This window comes from Crocodylus porosus, unplaced genomic scaffold (assembly GCF_001723895.1).
Source record: "Crocodylus porosus isolate Cpor-Errol unplaced genomic scaffold, CroPor_comp1, whole genome shotgun sequence".
Classification (NCBI taxonomy): domain Eukaryota; kingdom Metazoa; phylum Chordata; order Crocodylia; family Crocodylidae; genus Crocodylus; species Crocodylus porosus.
In genome coordinates, this window is record NW_017728931.1 from 53,517,659 (window position 1) to 53,542,857 (window position 25,199).

At 43.0% G+C, this 25,199-nt stretch overlaps 1 protein-coding gene across 2 annotated transcripts in view; it reads right to left on the reverse strand.

Moving 5' to 3' along the window:
- MKL1 (megakaryoblastic leukemia (translocation) 1) overlaps positions 1-23,961 on the reverse strand; it is a 107,624-nt gene extending 83,663 nt beyond the window's left edge. The window contains exon 1 of one of the 2 annotated variants that reach the window (XM_019544980.1): positions 23,702-23,961. Coding sequence is in view for 1 of the 2 variants with exons in the window: in XM_019544979.1 (XP_019400524.1) it covers positions 12,462-12,507 (46 nt within the window). In the remaining variant the exon portion in view is untranslated. Of the gene's footprint in view, positions 1-12,461; positions 12,668-23,701 lie in introns of those variants that run through there. The other variant, XM_019544979.1, reaches the window with a different exon arrangement.
- Between the last annotated feature and the right edge of the window lie 1,238 nt (positions 23,962-25,199).

The following is a 25,199-nucleotide window of genomic DNA, read 5'->3' on the forward strand; positions in this document are numbered from 1 at the left end:
GGGGGGGGGGGGCGGCAAGTGTCCCCCACCTCAGGAGGCACCAGTCGTCTATGTGGATAAACACAAGTCATTTAAGTATATATTTTTAGGGCAAGAGGTGCTATTTTTGAACAGCACAGACCCTGCCACATGTTTATTTTTGATGAGTGTGCCATATTAAATTTAGTCCCGTACAACTGCTACAGATATACACCTGCCTTTACTGGACACTGCCTGGACAGGACAGTAACAGATGAGATATTTTATTACAGATCACATTCTGAAGAAAGTACCATTCACCTCCCTCCAATTTGCTATTGCCTTAGGTATTCACATTCACATGACATCCCTGGGATAGATATAGCAACCGTAACATGTAAAATGAAAGACGACAAAAAAAATACAGATATTTGTTATGACAAGTAAAATGAAGAGCTATCTGACCGAATGCTTGCATCTTCCATCCACTTCCTCTCTGCCAGTACATTCATCCCTGCTTGCTGGCCCTCTTGTCTTACTGAATATACTGCCCCAGCCACTTGGTCCCCTGAACACTTCTCTTCTTGATATCTCTGCTGACTGATGGTGCTATTCCTTTCCATCTGATGTAGCAATGTTTAGTAGAGACAATTTAGTCTGCCTGGCTCTTTTTCATAGCTAATTTCTTTCATAGGCATCTGCATTTCTTTTTACCAGTAAAAGCTTGGGCACCTACAGCTAGAGCTGTAGACACAGGAACAGCTAGCACAACATGAGCTGTTAGCCCTCTGCAAGCCAGCAAATGCACTAAGGACCAGTGTGGGAACTCCTGTTTCAAAGTGGTTTGCCAGGCTGTGTTTGTGCCATCAGCATGTTGAAACCATAAACACTGAGCCACAAAAGTATAATTATGCACAGCCAGACCCTTTGGGGAGGTGGGAGGGAGTGTACACACAAAGAAACTGTCTGTTTAAGACACATGAGAGATTACTAGTCTGCTCTAGGGACACCCACCCCTGCAAAACTCCCCTGTCCTCAAAAAAAAAAACAAAAAAAACCCACCTATCTCCAGCTGCTGTTCATATAGTGCTGAGAATTGCTTCTCCTCACTAAAGTTGCAGTGACTCAACTACCAAACCCAAAACAAAGTTTAGACGTTCACTGCAATCTCATTTCTTAATCAAATCAAGGGAAAGGATAGTTTGCATAAGGAATGTTTCCAGACTAGTTCTAACTTTTAGTTCTCATCAGCAAAGTTTCCAGCTTCACTTCAGGGCCAGAAGGTTAAATGTTTCTCAATGACGCAGGCTCCCTTTGCGAAACAGCAATGAGGTAGAAGTCTAAAAACAAATCCCACTCTTCCCAGGCACTAAATCAAGGACCAAGACAAACAAGTTACTGCCTCTTGCTCTCTCTCTCTCTCTCTCTGGAAGAGCAAGACTAGAGCAGTGTACACCACTCATCCTACCAGTGAAAGGCAGAGGCCCAGAATGAGGCATGTAGGAGGGAGATGACAAGCACGTTGCAGGAAGCTTAGCCTGATGTGGAAGTTAAATGTCTCATAAGTAAATATAAAGTGTTACTGCAAAAATTCTGCAGCTTACACTTAAAGCAGTATTTCTGTGAAGTTCCTGATCTGCATTAGCTCCCTACTGGTCTTTAGGTAAAATTTAATGATAGTGTTTTAATTGCAAAATGCTTAAAGCTGGAATGTTCTTGAGATCACCTTAAACATGCCACTGCCACAATCAGCTGGAGAGGCTCAAATTGGAGTTTCTAGATGTCACTGGGAACAGAGGTTTCTCCATAAGGCACTCAGATATAGAAGCTGCTTCCTTGTGGTTTGAAACAGCATAGCCTTCGTTGCTTTGACCTTCAAACTTTTGCTGTAAAATGTACCATTTAACTTTGCAGGCAGGAAGCAGCACCTAGGGGCTTGAGTCTTGCAAGAGTTCTTGTGCGAGCTAAAGTATATAAAAAGGTGGGGGTCGATTTTGTTATTTGTGATCAGAAATACTTACCGTATTATCCGTGTACCTGGCAAACGCTTTCTATAAGAATCAAAATTATCCAGATTTTATTTTAAACAGATGCAAAACACTTTCCTGTGGATGACAGATGAAAGTAACATCCTGATTTTGGATACTGAAAGAGACAGTTGGGAGCATACACAGCAGAGAAGTCTAACGGAAATGGAAATAGCATCAAACCCACTCCCCTACCACTGCATTGTTTGAGACTTCTTCACTATAGATCAGATAAGAGTTTGTCAGTGTTGTGCCAAAAACCCCATCAGGAGAGGAAGACAGACAACACAAACAGTAGGTAAAACTTTTCCAAGCTAATCTGCACGCTCAAAGCCTTGTTTCCTTCCATTGGGATTCCAAGAAGATTATGTTCATAACACCCAGGAAGTCTTACAAGCATCCAGGTGCTTAGAAGCTTCATGTTAAGAAAGAGGCCAGCAAGAGTTCCCCACATCACAGTCAAATCTACCCAACTCAAGACCTCCATATATAAGAAACTGTTTTCAAATATGGTGAATGCTCTTATTCTGCCTCATATTGATTCAATTTATAGAGATATTTAATCCAAGGGACATTTTTTAGATAATAAAATAGATAAAAATGGGTTTAAATCTGGCTCTGAACAATCTGGAAATTAGGAAGTTTTCTAACTGTCAGAGAAATGAGGTGCTTGAAAAAAATTCTAGGTGGAGCTATGGAAGCAAAAAAATTCACTATTCAACTGGAGCTCAATAAGAGGTTACACAACATGGCTGACTTTGACTGGAGGCCCCATCTTATGTCCCTGTGATCTCGTTCCAATTTATAACCAAGTTAAGGCAGCTGTAAACCGACTGACATTCTGAAAAGGCCTTACTATTGAAACAGAAAGCGCCATAGGTTTGAACTGTGGAATATCAGCAGAGCAGCAGGGGGCTTCAAGACATCAGGTAATGCTACAAGTTTGAAAGAGGGTGGTATGAGGAGTAACGGTCAAGGTCAAGATCTAGCCATCTAGAGTCCTTATAAACTGCATGAATGACAACTGGATCTAAGGCACTGGCAGAGTCATCAGAACTGTGCATAGCTCCTTCCACCAATTTATCCAACTTCAAACTAAATCTAATAATCCTGAGCTGTGACATTTAGGGAAATCCATATCTGTCCACATCACTACTTAGGGCAGCAGTAACAAACCCAGTAGTGTAAATGCAGTGTGGGCACTGTTGCTGCATCATTTAAAAAAAATAAACTTCCAATGGCTTCTATCATAAAGGGAACAATGCAATTATGTGGTTAGACATCCTTCATTTCTCAGGTCAAGGAAACACTGAGTGTGTGAATTACTAGGCCGAGGAAAAGGGGGGAATGCATACCTTTCAAAGCTGTAGGCTACCAATCCTTTTCTGAATTAGAATGATTACCTAGCCACAGAGACCCAATGTAACATAGTGGTGATCCAGACATGAGGTGAGAGGCAGGACTCAGGAAGTTGACGCAGTCAGCAAATGTGCATTGATTTGAATGGAAATAAATCTGAATGACCAATTTTAAAGTCAAGAGTTACATAAGTAAGCAGGAAATAAACTGAAGCTATTGATTTTTATTGTGTTTTGCATTTGTGCATCAGCTATTTCCCCAAAGAATAGCTGATTTCACACTGGCTGGTAACGACTAAAATATGCAGAGTTGAAGCTAACTAGAACCTCCACACAAAGCAAAAGCATACCCATATCTATATGCAAGCAATTGTATAGCCTCCCATACATTTCTTTAGATTCTTAACTTGTGCATTTTACTACGTTAGAGATTAGTGAACATTTCCTTTTTACTAGATTTTTTTTTACTTGCATGTCATAGTCCATTTATATAGAAAAGTGGAAGTGAACCGAAATACACAAACATTTAAAATTGTTCTTTATTATTGAAATGAAGCTACCTTAAACTTGTTTTAGATAATATTCTGGATTAGTAAGACATGTTTTATAATTAAAAATGTAGGTGTCAAACAGATGACCTTGCCTGTGGTTACTGAATAGAAATGGATTTCTCTCTGTTCAATGCGTGCTACAAAAATTTTACAAACAGTATTTCTCACTCTCTCATGTTTCATTTTTGTTCTTAGAGTGGAGGAAAAAAAAACAAGCATTCCTTTTTCAATTCCCAGATCATATCCCCAAGTTAAAAGCCAAGTCATTCAATAAATAGGAGAAATGAAGAAAGCACTCACTGTACCAGCAGAAGAGCCTATTGCTCTCAAAAGCTGATTTAGCAGTTCAACAAGCCGTTTCTAAGCAACTTCCATCACTCTGATGGTCTGACTTGAAGACTTCAGGATATCTGCAGTGCTTGCATATTATATTAAGATGTAAATGTATTATGATGCATTAAAATAGACTTCCAAATTTAAAATTTCAAATAATTTTATTTTTAAAATTTAAGAATGGTTCAGTTGTACTGCAACTATTAGTTGCAGAGTGAACAATGCCCACGCTTCTGATCTGACTGACAACAAGATGCAGAACCACCTGGTTGCTCTGCAGTTAATTACAGGAATAAAAACACAAAGAGGTTGTGTTCAAGTCTTTCATGAATGGAATCACTTAGTCATGTGATGGTTTGGGGTGGACACCCCCACTTTGTTTCTGGCACAAGCTAAGAAACAAACCTTCAAGCAGCCAGTGGATCTGGCGTAAAAAAGTTTCCACATTTAAAAGCGTACTCAAGAAAGTCCCATTTGCTGCTTCGGAAAGAATTCCCACTCCATGCTGACGGCAAGGCTTGCATAGCTTTGTTCAGCCTCCTCATCACATGAAGAATTCTGGTTATAGGCCAGGGAAAAGCCAATGGTCTCATTGTACCACAGTTCAAAACACTGACCTGAACCTTCTGCTGCAAATACACATCAGGAAAGCCTACCACTATGCTGAGAATAATTCACTTTCCTCCAGATTTGTTATCCAGGTGCAAAGGCACAGACTTTCAGATGCCATTGACAAGGCCCAACATTCAGAATCTGGTTTCAAAAACATGGCTATTTAAAAGTGTACCAGCCAGCTATTTATTATTTATTATTTTCCCATATTTATTAAACCAACAGAATCTCCTATTGGACAAGGAAAAAGTAAAACCAGTCTATCTAGTTTTGCTGCTCAAACCAAATGACAAAAAAAGCCCAGGGGCAAATCTGAATTTTAAAAAGTTTCATAATTGGAAGTGTAAGAAAAAAAATCCTAGCTAATACGACTTCTTATCTGGCTCTGTTCCTTCCACTTTGGTGCAAGCAAGACATGTTTTTATTAAAACAACAAAACCACCATTGAACTCAAAGGCAAGAAAAGACCATCTTTAAGCCCAGAAACTGCAGCACTGACAGTCACTTAAGGGAGAGGTAAGGGAAAGATTCTTTCCATCTGTGAGAATTCAGACCAAGCTGACCTCTTTGCACCGTGCATGAAGTCAGTTAATCATCTAACACACACTACAGCAGCATTATTTGGACTCGCTGCTTGTAAAAAGAAAAAAGCAGCAGGGGCTGGAGGGTTTGTTTGGGAAGGCAGGAAGAATGGTTTAAGAATCTGCTTGGTTATTATGTCCCCAATCTGTCAGAAGCACCATTTAGGCCAAAAATGAAATAGTCTACAGTAGATGAGTAAGCTTTTAGGCTCAGTTCAGGATGGGAGCATTAGTCTTATAATTTCTTTTCTCCTGGGACACTCAGACAAACACAAAATTAAACAAGGTACCTGCATGTGTGTTGTTTTACTAGTTTACAATTTAATAAAAGTAAAACAGGCATCTTATCTTCTATATACTGAGGAAAGCACTTCCATATATTTAAACTGCATTTTTAATAGAGCAACATAACCCATGCCGGTGGTTGTACCACCATCAATAAAGAGGAACACATCTCACTGTGTGAATTTGATGTAAAAAGGAGAGCATAATGTTCGTTTCAGCAAATACATAAATCTCATCTGGATCTATTAAACCCAAATGCAAAAATGTTTTCTGCAAAATCATTCTGCAAAAACGGTAAATTTAGCACACTAACTTTAAGATTACAAAGATATAAAAAAAAGCAGCTTATAGTGATCAGTCACTTACTAACCACACAGCTGTCTTCTCTGCAATGAAGCAAGCCTTGTATGTTGTTCATGTGGTGTTACAAGATGAGACAGAAACTGAAGAATGGTATACCTCTCAGCCTTTTGGTCCCACAGACCAGATGAGCGGTATAGTATATCCCCACTCCTTCATACAGGGATGGGGGCTCATGCTGTCCCACCTGCTGGGACAAGGCCCCATGCCACCCCCACTCAGACCCATGCACCTGGAAAGGCTTTGTACCACCCCTGCCCAGCCCCATGAAGGCTGGATGAGCATAGCACTAGGGGCGAAATCTGGCCTGCAGGCTGAAGATTGAGAACCCTTACTACATGCAATTGCAAGTGCGTAATGTAATTTGGAGACGCACAAAGCAGGAAAAAAAAAAAAAGAATGGCAATTTAACCAGGATCGTAAAGCTAAAATCCATTAAATTCTTGCAGCGGGCATTATGACAATCTCTAAGGTACTACAATTAGGTATCAGCAACAAGTCTACAAAAGCAGGTCAAAGTTTGAGTGCACATTACTTTGCGTGCGCGCACACTCTTCTCACAGATTGCTAAAAATAACTAACAGAAAGAGACTCTTGAACAGTCTTACCATTTTTTACAAAATAATTTCACTTTCCGTTTGTTAAACAGTCAGGTCTTCCATTTTATAAAAGAAATTCTCAGTGGTTCAGTCAACTACAACAGAATTTTCAAGTATTAGAAAGGTCCTCTATTCTGCCAAGAATGCTGGATAATACAAACACTGAAGTTGAATAAATCTTCCAAAAAAGAAAAAAAGGAGAAAAAAAAAAAAAAGCATGAACAGGATTTAAATAAGCCTGGCTGTTCCCAGAGCATTATTCCAATATGGCTAAGCATTAAATGAGGTCCAATGCACACAATGCTAAAGTCAAGAAACACTTCCTCATCCCTAGAAGGAATGTATTAGGCCAGGGGTTGGCAACCTCTGGCCTGAGGACTGGTTCTGAACTGCAGGGCCATTAAATCCATGCTGTGGATGCGGGGTTTCAGATGCATATCTCCACAATGAAGAGTACTGGCAGGAGGGACCCCTCTCCCCTCCCACTCTCACCCCAACATGGGGAGAAGTGCTAGCTGCAGGCAGGTTTTAGCATCTACATGCCAAAGATCCAAGGCAAGATTACAATGCCAGTGCTGTTGCATACAGGCTGAAGGCTGACAGAGGACCAAGACCCAAGTAAGTTATACATCCAGTGAATCAAGAGCTTAGTTCTGGCCAGGAGGTGCTTAGGGTTTTGGTTTGAGTTTTGACCAGTGGACTAGATTTGGGACTGTAGGGAAGGTTTGGAGGTCCCAGAATGCCAGAGTGGCACCCAAGGCTTGGACCTACAGGGAGCAGAGCACAAGCTGCAGAGGAGCCTGGAGGGGCTGAGACAAGGGTCAGGGGCCCAGCACCTAGAGAAAAGGGCAAGATCCAGGGCCAGGGGCCCAGATTTAGAGGGACAAGGGCCAGTGGCCCAGAGAATAATAGATAGGGCTGGAGCCCAGAAGCCAAGTCCAGTGTGGTGGCCTAGGCTGGAGGAGGTCCAGCAAGAGAAAGGGGACAAAGCAAGAAGCCCCAACAAGGGTACAAGAGTCTAGCCTTGTAGGAAGCAAGGTGCCCCCAGAATGATTAATTATTAATATCTGTAAGGCATGGGCATAGCTATAGGGGAGGTTTGGAGGCTGTGAATTAGCCCTTAAGGCAATTAGTGCCCAGGGGGCACAAACAGGCCAAGGCGGCTCACTTAGTGCTTGAGGGGCAAACTGAAACCAGCAGGGTCTAGGAAGGACCTGCCGGCTGGCAGACAAAGGTTCAGTTGAGGAATAATCAGGCAGCCTCCCTTTCTATCAATAGAAAAAAAACAAAACAAAACACTTCCCCCCACCCCAAAAAAAAAAAAGGAGAGTGTACCCATATAGCCAAAGTAGGGCAGGTAGTGCGTGGCCACCAGGAGACATTATGATCACCCCTGTGGCCTGGTACATGCTACACAGTCCACACCTGGAAAAGTCTGCCTACCACACTACACTAGGATTTGCTGTAATTACCAGAAATGCCTGCAATAACAGAGGTTGTTATAAAGTCATGCTACTGAAAACCAGACTTCACACTCAGTTTCACCAACATAACCATTCCTATACTGCAGCCGTTACACCACACAACAGAAGCTACCATAATTTGCCTATTAAGGTCAACACTGTTCACAAAACTTGCCAACCAGCCATAATTCTATCCTCAATCTGCAATCATCCCACTGGATATTTATAAAAGGACACTGTAGTATAACAGTATTGCTTGGGCATGCGGCGCTGAAAATTCAGAAAGCCAAAGCGCAACTGGAGTTGCAGCTAGCAAGTGATGTGAAGGGTAACAAGAAGGGTTTCTACAAGTATGTTAGCAACAAGAGAAATCTCAGGGAAAAATGTGCGTCCCTTACTGAATGGGGGAGGCAATCTAGTGACAGATGATGTTGCCAGAAGGTCAAGAAAAGTGATTATCCCCTCTATTCAGCAGCGGGGAGGCCACATCTGGAGTGCCATGTCCAGTTTTGTCCCCCAACCCCTCACTACAGAAAGGATGTAAACAAATTGGAGAGCCCAGCAGAAGGCAACAAAAATGGTGAGGAGGGTGGGGGACATGATTTATGATGAGAGGCTAAGGGAGCTGGGCTGATTTAGTCTAGAGAAGAAGAGAAGAGGGTACTTAACAGCAGCCTTCAACTACCTGAAGTGGGGTTCGAAAGAGGATGAAGCTAGACCAGAGGTAGGCAAAATATGGCCCGTGGGCTGGATTCAGCCCACAGGGCCCCTAAAAAATTTGCCACCCTAAGCAGTGTTTGCTGCTGCTGCTGCCCACCCAGAGCTCACTCACGCACTAGGCAGCAGTGGCAAACACTGCTTGGCACGGGAAGTGGTGGGGGCCACTTTCCTCTGAGAAGACTGAGCAGAGATTTAATAGCAGCCTTCAACTACCTAAAGGGAGGGCCCAAAGAGGATGGAGCTAAACTGTTCTCAGTGGTGGCAGATGACAGAACAAGGAACAAAGATCTCACATTTGAGCAAGTGAAGTTTAGGTTAGATATTAGGAAACATTTTCTCACTAGAAAGATAGGAAAGCACTGGAACAGGTTACCAAGAGACACTGTGGAATCTCCATCCTTGGAGGTTTTAAAGATCTGCCTAGACAAAGCTCTGACTGAGATGATACAGATAGGGCTGGTCCTGCTTTGAGCAGGCGGTTGGACTAGATGGCCTACTGAGGTCCCTTCCAACCCTAATTTTCTATGATTGTGTGTGTATGGGGCAGGACATGAATACTAATAAGACAACTGATTGACAAAAGTTGAACTGGGCCGGCAGTGTGGGGATGCAGTCAGGAAGGCCAACCGTACCTTGTCATGCATCCACAGATCCATCTCAAGCAGGTCCAAGGAGGTGATCCTCCCCCTCTATGCGGCACTGGTCAGGCCGCAGCTGGAGTACTAAATCCAGTTCCGGGCGCCGCACTTCAAGAGGGATGTGGACAACATGGAGAGGGTCCAGAGGAGGGCCACTCACATGATCAAGGGGCAGCAGGGCAGGCCATATGGGGAGAGACTAAGGGACCTGAACCTGTTCAGCCTCCACAAGAGAAGGCTGAGGGGGGATCTAGTGGCCCGTTACCAACCAGGTCAGAGGGGACCAGCAGGCATTTGGGGAGTCCCTGTTCCCCCGAGCACTACCAGGAGTGACTAGAAATAACCGTCACAAGCTGGCAGAGGGTAAATTCAGATTAGACATCAGGACGCTCTACTTCACTGTCAGGGCACTCTACTTCACTGTCAGGGCAGCTAGGATCTGGAACCAACTTCCAAGCGAAGTGGTGCTGGCTCCTACCTTGGGGGTCTTTAAGACAAGGCTAGCCAAACACCTTGCTGGGGTTGTTTGACCGCAGTACTCTTTCCTGCCACAGCAGGGGGTCGGACTTGATGATCTGCTCAGATCCCTTCTGCCCCTACAAACTATGATACTCCCTTTGGTATTCGTCCTACCTCTCCCATCCAATTCTCCTACCTAGGTCTGTGATCTAGAAGCTTGCCATATACTACCATTATTATCCACAGGAGTTTGAGAAGTCTGCAACCTTAACCAAGGACACACTGCAGTAAAGAACAGCAACTATACATTAACTCATCTGGATCCTTCATTCTTCTGTCATTTCACACACTCACCGCTGCTTGTCTTGTATGAACCCATTCACACTAAAGTAGTTCCTGCTTAAACGTTTTAAACAGTGATTGACTTGGCAGGAAAGAGCTAACATTTAGGGTAGAGGGTGATCTGTTTGTATCCCTAACTACATTGTCTAAGAATGCCAAGGAACTACCTCATCACTGTGTGACTCACGCTTGATGACCCAGGAACAGCAGAAGTGAACTCCAGCGAAGTCACATCCAGAACTTTTTAGTTAGAGGGAGTTGGCATGACACATACAATGCCAAAAATCATAGCAGGCTTCCATGATTTATACGGAGAGGGAAAAAGAGCCACACCCAAGGTAAGCTACTGTTCTTTTCCTTTGGATTCCTTCCTATTTTTTCCCTAAGTATGACAACCAAAAATTGGACACCCAGAGGAGGCCTCAGAAGTGATAAACTGAATTTCTCAAGTTTCCTTAAAAACATGCATAAATTCAATAAAAAGAGCTTCTTAGGACTGAACACTGAGACTTTTGTCTACGCTGCACAAGGGGGGAAAAATTCAAGTAGAAGCAAGGCAGACTGAGGTAAGATACTGCTTCTAGTTTACTGAAGAAAAAAAAACCAGCTGTGCCTTACGGTGCCTGTGTCTCAGGCAAAAGTGGCCACACTAAAAACACTGTTCCTCCAGAAAAGACCGCTTGGGTCAGAGGCAAGTTCTGCCCAGCACCAAGCATATTCTTAGTGCTTAAATACCGGCTCTGAAAATGGCAGATCACAAGTAAATTGCTGGAGGATAGCCAAACAAGTATAGGGCCTACACAAAACTTCCTGTAACTTTAAGAATAAGGATACACGCATCTTCGCCAATAGGCAGTTCCCATGTTACACCCCACTCAGCCTTCCACCAATACAGAAAACAGAGAGGGGGCCTGCTTTCTTTGCCTCCGGGGGATGTGTTACAGAATCAAAGCCCCTTGCCCACACAGGAAGGAGTACAGCAATGTGTCAGAGCTGGAAAATACCTTCCACTTTTGGTGGAAGGCCATCAGATAAAGGGAGATCATTAAAGTTCCACTTAATCTTTATACAAGTTTCACAAAGCACAGGAAGAGAACAACTAATTGGAAACTAAAACCACACCAGCAATTTTAGAAATGGTTCTAGCTTTCTAAAAAAGTATATAACAAAAATATAAAGAGGTACAAGAATGGTAAAAGATACATTACAAGAGCCATTACCACACCAGGAGAAGGCAAAAGAAAGGAGCTCCTTAATACATTTAGAGATAGCAGCGTTTGAGATTTTCTGCACTGATTGTATCCTCCCAACAATTAGAGGATAGAAATGGGAATGAAGACTCCCAGACTATTACAGATTCTACTGATATGCTACACAACTTGCTCTGCCTAGATTGCACCCTGCATTTTATTTTCTAGAAAGCGGAAATAAATCTTCAGGCATGCCATGAAACTTCATGTTTATAATGATTTGCAATCCTCAAATGGAAGGCACTATAGAAGTGCACAATATTATTACAAACAAGCATCAAGCCCCTTCTACTATTCTTTGACTAATCCTCATGCCTGGAGTCAGTACAACTCTCAATCATTTTCAGGATCCAGCTATGATGCCACACGAAAAGGATGACATCATTTGGAAGAAAATGCTACCAAACAAGATCAGATTAATTCTCTGAGTAAGAAGAAATCCAGTAAACCATAAAGCAAGATAGGAGAGTTGTAAAACAGCAGAGTTCTTCCAAAAATACCATTCAACATTTCCTCTGAGGTGTCAATAGAACTTTCATTATCAATCATTAAAACCAAGCTGACAATTGTTAACCGTTGTTTTAGAAAAACAGAAGTGGTGAGCTTGTCTCAAAGGGATGCACTTTAACTTTAGAGCCCCACGTTAGGATTTCTTTAATTCTTGAGAGGGAAATTTTAATTTTATTCAATTTAAGAGGATCAGAAGGAAGAGAAAGATCATTTCCCATCTTTAGACAAACACTCAAACTATAACATCCCATATGTGGTTGAAGATAACACTCAAAGTCATCCCAGTTCTACTTCTAGGTCTGCTTTTATACATAGCACCACGCACCTTGCTGGCTTTCCCCAAGTATTCATACACACTGTGATTATAGCATACTACAGACATTTAGTTAGTAGTAAATGGTTGAAGGTGCTCTACCTGACTGGACTGTCATCATCAGCATCTCTGGTTCCAGCAGAGTCATGTTGATCCCTTTTTCAATAGCCACAATCCATTAAAAATAAGCAAGTCAGATGGAGGAATCCCACCTCAAACTTGATCAAAACTTCTGTGAAATGCACATCTTTAGATGCCATGCACTCAGGTCACTGAGACAACTTGTCTCTTTCCCCCATGCAGTTCCCGGCTTATTCACCACACGTGCAAGTTGGGACAGCCCAGAATCAAATTACTACTAGGAAGAAAGTGAGAAATACTAGGGCTGGAACTTCAGATGCATGGTTTGCAACAATGAGCTCCAGCCCACAATGCTCTGGGGGATGGGGGGTACAGACTCTAGAAAGTACACTTGTTTTTTTTCCACTTTTGAGAAAGGCACATGAAGTTGTCTGTGAGCTTTCGATCCTCTACAGGGCTCTGCTGATGAGGCAGTTTCATTGCAAGAACAAGGAGACTCTGCATTAACATAAACAGTCTGAACAAGGAAACAGACGAAAAAATACACTATACCTAACCCACCAGTCCAAGACACATTACTTCATTCTTCAAGAGATGTGAAGAAATAAGTCTAGGAAGTTGGTAATGCTGTTCCCATTCCCTTTCTGGCTACAGAACTTGAGGCACTAAATGCCAGGGTTAGAACATTTAGTAGAATTAAAAGTTAGTTTAAAAGGGGGGGGGGAAAAAATGGTGGTCCTCGCTCTAATCTTTTCCATTCCAGATCCTGGACCCCTTCCAATACTTTCAACCCTAAAAAGGTAAAAAATTAAACCGCTTGCCAGGCTCAGATGATACAGGCAATGTGGCCTGGAATGGAAGGTGGATCTTTTATTGTCAAAATGTTGCCTGAAGATTTAAAAGATAAGTTGACCTATCTTTACTCACTGCATCTGCACTCACTCCTAACAGAGGCAAAATACAATTTCAATCTCTAAGGAGAATGCCAAGTAATTTGCTAGCTAGATAATTTAATTCAGTGAACCACTTCCAACTTGTCCCAGGAGCAGCTCCTCCCTTGTGTCTAATCACCCTCCCCTACACCCCCAAGCTTACTGACAGTACCCATTAAGTCATTTGCCAGTAAAAACATATATTTATTTCTGTCTCACTCAAAAAACATAAAGAACCAAATGGACAAATATATGGTCTCCCTTTCAAGCAAAGTGCTCTGTGGTTGGCCAAATTCTCCTTTTGATAGAACCGTGCTGACAAAGGAACGGCTTCACACCTCTTGTGTTCTGACTCCTAACCACTGATGAACTTAAAATAGTTTCAGAGGTGCTGTAACACACAAATGCAACAGGCCCCCCCCCCCAACAGTTGCTCCACAGCTGAGAATAGCCAGAATGCAGGAGGTTGTTGCAGCATTTCCAGAATGGCAAGAGGCAGTTCAAGGTGCATTCCAGCTTCTTGAAATAACCCAGGGCAGTCCCCTGAGCTAGTGGCATTCCAACAGGTCCACTGCACTGGTTTTCCAGCCCCTTTGCCCTGATAAAGTAGCATAACAGGATCAGAATGCAGACACAGGTTGATTCCAAAACACCAGCCTAAATACCACTCTACGTAGTTCTAGTGTCCAGGCTTACATTATATGAAAACGCAAGTTTCAAAGCAAAGACTGTACAGCAGAGATGAAGCGGGAATCCGAACCTTGAGAATCTGCCCAGGGTTCATTCACAGAAGCATCTCACAACAAAAAACCAGAACACCCTCTGGCAACAAAGGAGAAGCCATTTCCAACAAAAATGTTGTGAACTTTTGCTTGGAGAGATGGAGAGGAAGCAGTTCCCTTTCTTTTTCAGAAAGCACGCCCTTCCATACTCTGGAAAGCATTACTTTGCATCCTGCAAGTTACTCAAACATGTTCTCAAGTCCTCAATATGGTGCTGGGCACATTAATCAGACATGCATAAATGATACTGGCTTAAAGTTTCTGTTCTCAGCCTGGAGCTATGAGGATCATTACCATAGGCTAGTGCAGCAGAATGGGAATTATTCATATCCAGGTGTTTCTCAACCTACTTAAATCTCCAGCAGTTTACCTTGCCAGCCACTCAACTTTTTGCTGCAGCTTTTACTTCAAAGAGCACTGTTTCTTTATTCACTTGGTTTACAGCTGCATCCCTGAACTGCTGATGGAGAAGGGGTGCAAATATCTGGAGTACCACAGTGGTCCAATGCATCTGTTTGCTGCAGTTGTACATACCCCCAAATACACCACAAACTTTGATCTTCACAAGTGGAATAACCCTGCAAGTATCCAGATCCTACCATGCAGCTTGGGAGGTGGTGGTGTCAGGTAAGTGGCACTTTGCACAAGGACGACAGTTTTCCTGGAGGTACAGAAGTCTGCCTGGTGTCTTTGTTCAGAGCTTCCCTTCCCCACACTTTTGTAGAGCACTGCAGTGTAGAACAATGCAGAAATCATTCTTCAAAAGGAGTGCTATATACCAGGGCAAGATATTAAATCAAGAGAGCATCAGTGCTCAACATTTTGGCCCTGTGCCATCCTGCACATCCAGCCCCCAAGCACCAGGAATCAGGGCCTTCACCACCTTATGTGCTCAGTCTAACACGCAGCGCCACAGCCTTCGGGGCTCTCCATGGACCCATGAGGAGCGCTATGGACTGGATGACCCTTCACCAGAGCCTCGATCTGGCCCATGGGCTAGAAGTTCAGCACCATGATCCCAGAAAAAGGTCACTGCTCAAGGCTTGGATTTAGTTTGCACTGTATTAGCAGCCAACTGCTGCTACATAATGATGCAGTTATCTTAGGCAGAGAAGCCACTAGCCCATTTGATTAAAACAGGCCAAATGTCATCCTGCAAAGATTCTGTTTTCCCCCCCAAGGAGGATTTCTGATCATCTGTCCTGCCATTATCGTCAATTACTACTTACCACCAAAAACTATCAGCAAATTTCTAAAATTAATTACTGCCCAATTCTGGTACTGGCTTAGTCAAGAGAGTGAATTCAGTGCATTAATTAGGAATTTAAGTACATAGTATATCACCTTGACACTTCAAAATGTAAAGGCAAATTGAGACATGGGGAAATTAAAAAAACAGGGGAAGACAGAAAATAATGGAGAAGGCAACTACAAAACTTGGCAAAAGCATTAAAGTGCCACCATTAACTTAAGTAGAAGCAAACAACTTGACATTGATGGCAAGCCACCACATACAATAAAACCACTACATTCATTGGTGAAAGTAGCCCTTACCATTACCTAAATCTTCACTGTTCCCTCAGCACTATTTAAGAGTTTTTTTTGTTTTTTTTTTAAACAGGTATTTTAATATTTATGTCAAGAGATTCTCATTTCCAGGCCATTTAATAACCCCCCCAAGAGATGGTTATTTTCAGTAAGAGCTGGACCCCAAAGCAATGCTCAAAGTCTTTGGACGAGGCACTGTGTTTATGGTCATTTGGCACATGTGACTGAACAGCTCTCTTAACACAAGTTATCCAAGGCAGACTGGTTGTTCTTATACCAACATACTGTTCCTTTTACTCACACAGAGAGGGGACAGCAAGCCCACTTGGAATGTGTGAGAAGCAGAAATCAGATCTAGTCATGAATTTCCTCTCAACTTGCTTGTAATACCACATTGAAATGTATTTTTGGGTTTAAATCCAAAACAAAAGCAATACTTAAAAGAAAAACCTGCCATTCAAAAAACAAGGCTTAATCAAGATAGCTCCTGAAGCCCTACCCACATTAGAACACAGACTTAAAAAAAGAGAAAAAAGAAAAAAAAAAAAAAAGATTTTCACAAAGAACGCATCCCCTTTAATAGCATAGCAGCTTTCAGTGTTAAGTCCAATTCCTTTCAACACAAGCATCTGAACAAGTTCACAAACCACAGGAAAAAAATTAATAAGAGGATGGTTTATGATATGGTTCTTATAACACACATACCATCCATGCTGCTTTTTGCAACTGGTAGCTAAAAGCAGGTCACAAAGCTTAGTAAGGTATTTGTTAACCCTATTTGAAAACCATTTCTAACCTGATTGCAGACAATAATCACACTACTCTGGGAGGGTGAAGTAGCATATGAGATGGATAGATAAGGTAGAAATATCTACCCACACCACTCCTAAGCAGCATTCAAGGTGTCACACTTGAAAAGTACATAAGCATATGCACAAATTACAGTATAGGAGCTTCTTAAAACACAATTAAAAAAATTCTTGCCTTTCCCATAGGAAATGGTGTGTAGCAGCCAGGGTGGCAGCAATTTAATCCCATGTTGTAAATACAGTCATGCTACACAGAGAGAGCTCTTGCTCATACCTAGTATACAGCCTGTAGTCATACTGAAAACTCCCTACATCCTAACTGCCCCGGGGGTCCTGCAGGATGTAAGCACCTCAGAGTAGAATCAACTCATAACATGGACAAGCTACTACAAGTTCTGTCCAAACCTGTAATCATCATGTTCTGGTGAATGATGTGATGGAAGACAGAATCATCTAAACATCCCAAGAGTGAGAAAGGACCAGGGCAGCACCACACTGTTACCAACACACTTTCCATGGCCTCAGGCAGAGGCACAATTATGACTCCTTTTGACAACTGGACTGCAGGTAGTGGCCAATGATGCGATCATCAGCATCATCATGACAGCCAGTGAGCTCATACGAAAGTAACAATCAAACTGCACAAAAGTCCTAGGTCTGACCTCCTGCCTCTGGGAATAGACAGGAAAGGCCAAAATACCACAATTACAGGTGACACTATAAAAGTCTTAACAACAGCAATCCCTCTGCAATGACCTTTTTGCTTCATTCTCCTGCTTAGTCTCATGCAATTCTGGGCTAAAAAGGAAGCCTGCTATGATTTGGGGCCTTGACAGAAGTGGGTATAAGGCAGAAGGACGAAACTAAATGTGAGTAAGGAAGACCACTGTAGAACACTGCTAGAGACAGAAACAGAGCTATTCTACTAGAAATCTGTTTTTACCATACCAAGACTAAAGATCTTAATACGGTACCAAAAAGTGTCAGAGTATTTAACCAGTATGTTATATAGAACTATTTCTGTAGGGCTACATAAGCCATTGACCTAATCATCCTTTAATGCACCCTGAAAAGCCCTAAACAGATTTTACTCTTTACATAGTTTTATCCAATACCAGCAACCCAGGTAAGAGTTTAGACCTCCAAAAAACCTGGTGCCGGAGGGCTCAAAGATCAGTTACAACAAGAATAAAGGAAAGAGGAACCTAGAAAGGAACCCCTGGTTTGAGAGAGAGAGAGAGAAAAAGAGAGAGATAAAAATCCTCCTCCTCTTTTCTTTTTTCTTACTGCTTTTGAAATTAAAATCTGCCACACCAACAGAAAAACCATGTATTTTAGTCCCACTTTCTCTGGTCCCAATGACATTCAAGCTGAATGCTTGGAAGAAGGGGTAAAATTCAGGAAGAACAAAGGCCAACTGCAGACAGTTCCTAAGCCTGACGAAGGGTATTTGTACCCAAAAGCGTTGGAAAAAATATTTTTTGCACTATCTACATTGGTCTAATAAAAGATATCAGATTTACCCAAGAACCTTGTTTGCCTGTGTCCTTAGACCAACATGACTACAACTTATATCCCTAAAATCCTTTAATGCACTTAACTGCACAACACAGTACTGTGTGGAAAGCTTTTTTTCATCTCAAATTACATGCATTTTATGCCCTGACACAAATAGTTAGTACAATTAATCATTGTTTTGTGCAACTGCAGTGCTATGTTTTCCTAAAGAAGATATGCTAGGAAATTTTCTGTAAATTTAAGGCACATAGCAGGGTAACCATAGTTAAAAATCACTCAACATAAATAGCTAGTTCACCTCCGAGTCAGCAGAGCCTGTCTAGAATTGGAGAGCAAATGGGAGAGCCTGAACCTCACACAGGGAGCCCCCCAAGAACATTTCCCCAATTCTAACATTTCTCCCGCATACCCACTCAGCCCAAATTTCTCAGTGCCCCATTTCTTGGATTGGGCCAGTTGTCACAGAAGCAGCTCCCCTGCAAAAACAAAAACAAAAAAAACTCTACCTTCTTTAGTTAACTGGATAGAGTTAAGAAACAGTCAAGCAATCAAATGTCATCCCAACTGGCAAAGCACTTCCAAAGGTATTTAGAGCAGTAATTGAAATCAGGAGGTACAAAGTCACACCTACATAGCAAAGAGCTATAACTGTACCTGTCAACATCTATAAATATAAAAATAAATAAAATAAAATAAAAATCATGCAACTTCTGCCATCAGTGCCACTGAGTAAAGAACTCCACTTTAAATAGTCTATATTGTCATTCTAGGTTCCCTTCATTTTCAAGAACAAATGTATTGATCCAAGATACATTAAATATACTGCAAACCAAATCATTGCAGACTGGTGAGCCATTGTATCCTTTTACACCAGGACCCTATGTAGATAACCTTGCATTTACAAAGCACCTTTCCTCCTTCAGAACTTTAATACACACGCACCCTTTTGGTCAAGCAAACACTCAAATGGCTTCTCCCAAAACTGAAACACAGCAGCTCTTCAAACACACATAGCATCCCCCCACAGTTCTAGGAGAAAAGAATATTTTTTTATATATAAAATAAATTTTAAATTTCATATTTACACACACACATATACATACACATATGAATGAAATAAGGGAAATTTAAATTGGAATTGAGATGCAATACTAGAGCTAACAGCTGTAATTTTCAAGAAAAATATTATCTTTAATACCAGGACTGTTACGGACCTTGGACTTTACATCTTATCTGAGGGAAAGATGATGCTTGAATTGTTTTCTTAATCAAGTTTGGCATTGTTTCAGTATCAATTCAGTAACAACCACCTAGTGAATCATTTCCTGCAGTTCCATGCTCTCCCTTGGGGAAAGCTGTGGAGAAAGAGGTGATCCCGTTCAGCTGCTTTCCAAACCCAACCCTGTTTAACTTATACAAGTCAAGTAGCCTGCAGTAATATAGCTGCAGGCTACAGCCAGAATTAACTACACTTGTATGCAAACCGATATGCCTGCTCTTTCCACACATTTTCTGCCATTCTTGTCTATCCACGTAGCAAAATCTCTTGTCCAGGCTCCTCATCTTGTTCCAGGATGACCACAACATCCTTTTCTTTGGCCTTGACAAACACAATCTTGCCCCGATCAGAGCCATTCAGAATTGCGCTATAAGACCATTTTCACAGCTCCTCACCTTGCTCAGATAAGACTCTTGCATCCCTACAGTGGCTGCTGCTGCTCCTCTACTGCATCACACTGAAGCACTGTTCTCCATTTAGTCTCCTCTTTCTAAGGTTCTAGGGCACTTACACATGTGGGGAGTCTGCTACGACGCGCTGGAAATCCAGCACATCGGAGCAGAATCAAGTCTGCCAGTGTACATAAATTGATGCACTTTGGCAGCCTTGCATGTCATGTGCATCAGCGGCACAGCGTGCCTCTGCACTGGGAAAATGGCAGCAGCACGCTTTGAACTAAAATATGTTCAATGTGCTTTAGTTCAAAGTGTACCACCAACACTCTCAGTGCAGAGGCACGCTGTGCCACTGATGCATGCTTTTGTCATGGCACCAAGCGCTTTTCATTAGCGAAGCTCACTAATGAAAAGCGCCCAAAGCTACGTCAGGAGCACATGTAAGAATGCCCCTGATGACCTACCCCACCTCATCTAATCATCTCACCTGCTATTGAGCAAGAAAAATTCCTGCCTCCAAGCAACTCATGATTTCACCACTACTTGCTAAATTTTCAAAACAAGCATCTTGGTGCTTTTCCCCCTTCTTACCTGTCATGCATGGGAACAGCTCACCATAAACAACCATATAGCTACCTCATTATCCTCCAAATCTCTCAGCAGCACTCCTTGTCATGAGACTACAAAAATGCTTGCTAAGCCAGGACCACTGGTTGTAATGCTAATACTATTTCTATTTTATATTCCACACCTGTCTATAAACTCACTGCCTGCCTTGTGCCAAGACCAAAATCTATGGGACAAGAGGATTTTATTCTGTTTGTACAGCACTTTGATTCAGGATAATGGCTCTCAGGCAACCAAAGTAACATTAAATTATTGTATTTATTAGTGAAAAGGTTGGGAAAAATTCTCCTTTCCCTCTTCTCCCGAAGATCTATTTTACTTATGTTTTGGAGAAGAAACCAAAGGTTTGGCATAGCCTCCAAAAGAAACACACTACCCACTTTTGAGTCAGAAAAAACAGATGAGCCAAATAAGATGTCTCTGTTGTAGATGAAGGCCCCAAGTTAACTATTACAAGTCATTTTTCCTAAATGTTGAGTAATGGCCAGCACAGCCACATCAAAAAATCTCCCAGGTTTTGAGATTTGTTGTGCTATGCAATTGTAAACAGATGGAGCCCAATCATGCAAGATGCTCAATACTTCACCCGCATTAAAGCTTTTAATATCTGTAGGCTCAGATTCCATGTATTCCAAATCCTCGGAGAAAGTCATGGTTTAGCTCTTCTGCTGTTTCTCAATTTGGGATCCTCCCTCCAGTCTCAGCCAGTCAGGGCAAGAAAGATTTCTCACTAGACATAAACTAACCAGGCAAGAACCGCTGAAAGGAAATGGGTTTCCAGCTCCAGGATAGTTTAAGAGCAAGGTCATACTTCCTTTGCCTTTATGTGTGGGTTTTGCACAACTGTTAGTCACCACACAGCATGAGGAAGCTATTTCTGCCATTTACCTTGGACAATAACTAACAAGCATTCGTTGCATGAGTTTCTTGGACCTTTTCAAGCCAAACATCCATGACTGATCCTCCACTTCTGAGGTCAAAGTCTTTTGACATCTGCTTCAGTTTCTCATTGTTATACCAGTTATGGATTATGAGACATTCATATGAATGACATATTGCAAATAAGTAACACTAATCAATCATCTCATGGTTACTGAGTTCAGGATACAGAGGAAAGGAAGGATGGAGAGCAGCAGAATAGGGACCCTGGCCCTCAGAAAAGCAGGCTTCAACTCATTCAGGGAGCTTATGGGCAGGATCCCCTGGGAAGTCAGACTGAGGAGGAGAGGAATCCACGAGAGCTGGATGTACTTCAAAAGATGCCTTACTAAGAGTGCAGGAACAAACCATCCTGATGTGCAGGAAGACTAGAAAGTAAGCCAAGTTGTCTTCTGCCATAGTAGGGAACTCTTCAGTAAACTAAGTAACAAAAAGGAAGCTTATAAAGAAGTGGACACTTGGACAAATAACTAGGGAAGAGTATAAGAGCATTGCTTGGGCATGCAGGGATGAAGTTGGGAAGGTGAAAGCACAATTGGAGTTGCAGCTAGCAAGGGATGTGAAGGGTAACAAGAAGGGTTTTTACAAGCATGTTGGTAGCAAGAGGAGAATCAGGGAAAGTGTAGGTTCCTTACTGAATGGGGCAGGCAACCTTGTGACAGGATGCAGAAAAGGTTGAAGTGAACTTATTGCCTTATTTGCCACAGTCTTCACAGTCAAGGTTAGCTCCCAGACTATTGCATCAGGCAGCACAGTTTGGGGAGAAGGGGGAGCAGCCCTAAGTACTGAAAGAACAGGTTAAGGACTACTAGAAAAGCTGGACATGTACAAGTCCATGGGGCTGGTTGGAATGCACCTGAGGATGCTGAGGGAGTTGGCTGATGGATTGCAGAGCCATTGGCCATCATCTTTGAAAACTCAAGGCAATCAGGAAAGGTCCTGGATGATTGGAAAAAGGGCCCATATTTAAAAAAGGAAAAGAAGAGAATCCAGGGGACTGCAGACCAGTCAGCCTCACCTCAGGCCCTGGAACAAATCACAGAGCAGATCCTCGAGCAATCCATTTCTAAGCATTTGGAGGAGAAAAAGGTGATTAAGAACAAGTCTGCATGGATTCACCAGGGGCAAGTCAGGACAAGGTGACTGGCTCTGGGGATGGGGGGAGACCAGTGGATGTGGCATACCTTGATTTTAGCAAGGCTTTTAATATAGTCTCCCACAGCATTCTTGAAGGCAAGCTAAGGAAGTATGGGCTGGATGAATGGACTGTAAGGTGAACAGAAAACTGGCTGGAGCATCAGGCTCAGACAGCAGTGATCAATGGCTTGATGTCTAGTTGGCAGCCAGTATCATCAAGTGGAGTGCCCCAAGGATCAGTCCTGGGGCTGGTTTTGTTCAGCATTATCATCAACAACCTGGAAGATGGCACAGAGCACACCTTCACCAAGTGTGAAGAGGACACCAAGCTGTGGGGAGTAGTAGATATGCTGGAGGGCAGGGCTGATTCAGAGTGACCTAGACAAATTAGAGGACTGGGCCAAAAGGAATCTCATGAGATTTAACAAGAACAAGTGCAAAGTCTCGCACTTAGGTTGGGACAATCCCATGCATCAGTACAAGCTGGGGGCTGACTGGCTGGGCAGCAGCTCTGCAGAAAAGGACCTTGGGGTTATTATGGACAATAAGCTGAATGAGCCAGCAGCATTCCCTTGTTGCGGAGGCAGCTAACAGCATACTGGGCTGCATTGGTAGGCATGTTGCCAGTAGGTCAAGGAAAGTGATTATTCCCCTCTATTCAGCACTTGTGAGGCCACATCTGGAGTACTGTGTTCAGTTTTGGGGCCACCACTATAGAAAGGATGTGGACAAACTGGAGGGAGTCCACCAGAGGGCAACAGAAATGGTGAGGGGGCTGGTGGACATGACTTCTGAGGAAAGACTGAGAGAACTGGGCTTATTTAGTCTAGAGAAGAGAAGACTGAGGGGGAATTTGATAACCGTCTTCAACTACCTGAAGGCAGGTTTGAAAGAGAATGGAGCTAGACTGTTCTCAGTGGTGGCAGATGACAGAACAAGGAGCAATGGCCTCAAGTTGCAGCAAGGGAAGTTTAGGTTAGATATTAAGAAGAATTTTCTCACTAGGAGGGTAGAGGGTAGTAAAACACTGGAACAGGCTACCACCTCTCTGAGTAAAAGCTCCATCTTTTTTTTAAGGTTTTTAAGATCTGGCTAGACAGAGCCTTGGCTGGGATGATCTAGTTGGGGATGCTCCTGTTTTGAGCAGGGGGTTGGGCTAGATGACCTCCTGAGGTCCCTTCCAACCCTAGCTTTCTGTGATAATCAAAGCATGTCCCACACCAGCTTACTCCACCTGCCAAAGGCTGGTTACAGGAGACAAACGTCACAGAACATTAATCCACTGTGCCACTTACCATTCTTCCTTTCACTTAGTGGGGGAAGGTTGGGATTTCGGCCATGATGGAGATTCAGGGTCAGCTCGGGCTGCAAGGAGAGCTCCTGCAGCTCATTGGCAACAGCTTCACTCTGGGGGCTTGGTGCCGCCGAAAGTGACACCAAAACCGGCTCATCATCATTTTCACCTGCCCCTCCTCCATCCAGCCCATTGCCAGCAATGACGGAAGGGGGCAGGCACACGACACCAGAGAAATCCACTTTGGCTTTCGTGATGGCAACCTGCAAGAGAAACAACACAAGTTTGGACCTTATCACAGGGAAAGCTATCCCATTTTCCATAATGATATGTGGCATCTCTGCATTGAAGTCCAGCACACCATTTCTAGATGTAGTTTATTATTTGCATTATTGTTGTCAATTTAGACTCAGTCATTCACACCCACTAAGCCTATTACCCTCAAGACTTGCATGGCATTTTCCTGTCCTCAACAGGGTCATTCACTGTGTCCGATGATCAAACAAGCTACTAACTACTGTTACCCTTCTGTTTTTTATACAGCTCCTACAACAGTACTCCTAACCTTAGTTATATCTCCTCATTTTTTGAAGGAAGGAAAAACAGCATTAGTTTTATGGTGCATAGCATCTGCCAATGAAACATGTTTAATAAGAATTAAGGACTCTCCTTCCTTGTAATAAATAAATAATATAAAACTTGCTTTTACTCCATTGACTGGATTTCAAGCAAGTGGAGTAATTTCAGGTAGTATACCTGTTTCTCTGGCTCTCAGATAATCTGATTTTGCAAGCACATCCACACTTTAAAATAAAATACTGCCCCTCTTTCCCCCATTCTTAGGGTTACCATACATCTGGGTTTTCCTGGACAGGACCTCATTTTGAGTCCTCCCATCTCCATCAAGGCAGTTTTTTTAAATATCAAAAAGTGTCTGGGATTTTGTTCCGCTCAGTTTTTTCCTTGCACTTCCCAGCCTGCCCTAGCAAGGAGCTGCTTGGGGCTGGGGGGAGAGGGCGATTAGAGGTACAGGGCATCACGTGGTGGTAGGACAAGCCCCAACAGTTACATGCGGGTAAGTCTGTGGGGGGCCACAGCTTGTGGACTGTCTGGGGGGCGTGTGCATGTGTGTACATGCACACGTGTGGCAGGGGATGGCTGTGTGAAGGGGGGTGAGTACCTGTGGGTACGCTGGGGCTGCGGCAGGCCAAGGGAGGCACCTGTCCTCCCGTGGCAGGGGAAGCAGGTAGGGGGGCCCTTTGGGGACAGCAGAGAGCTGCACAGCCAGGCTGGCGGCACTGGGATTGATGCCTGTGCTTGAAGGGGTGGGGCCACTGGGAGATCCTGCAGCTGTCTGCTCCCCTCACAGCCCTGCAGCTCAGAAGCACAGGGCACCAGCAGGGCCAGAGGCTGCAGGTCAGGAGGGAGAGGCACCAGCATGGTCTGAGGGGAGGGGGTAGAGTACTGTGGGTTAGGAGTGAGAGGCAGCAATAGGGCTG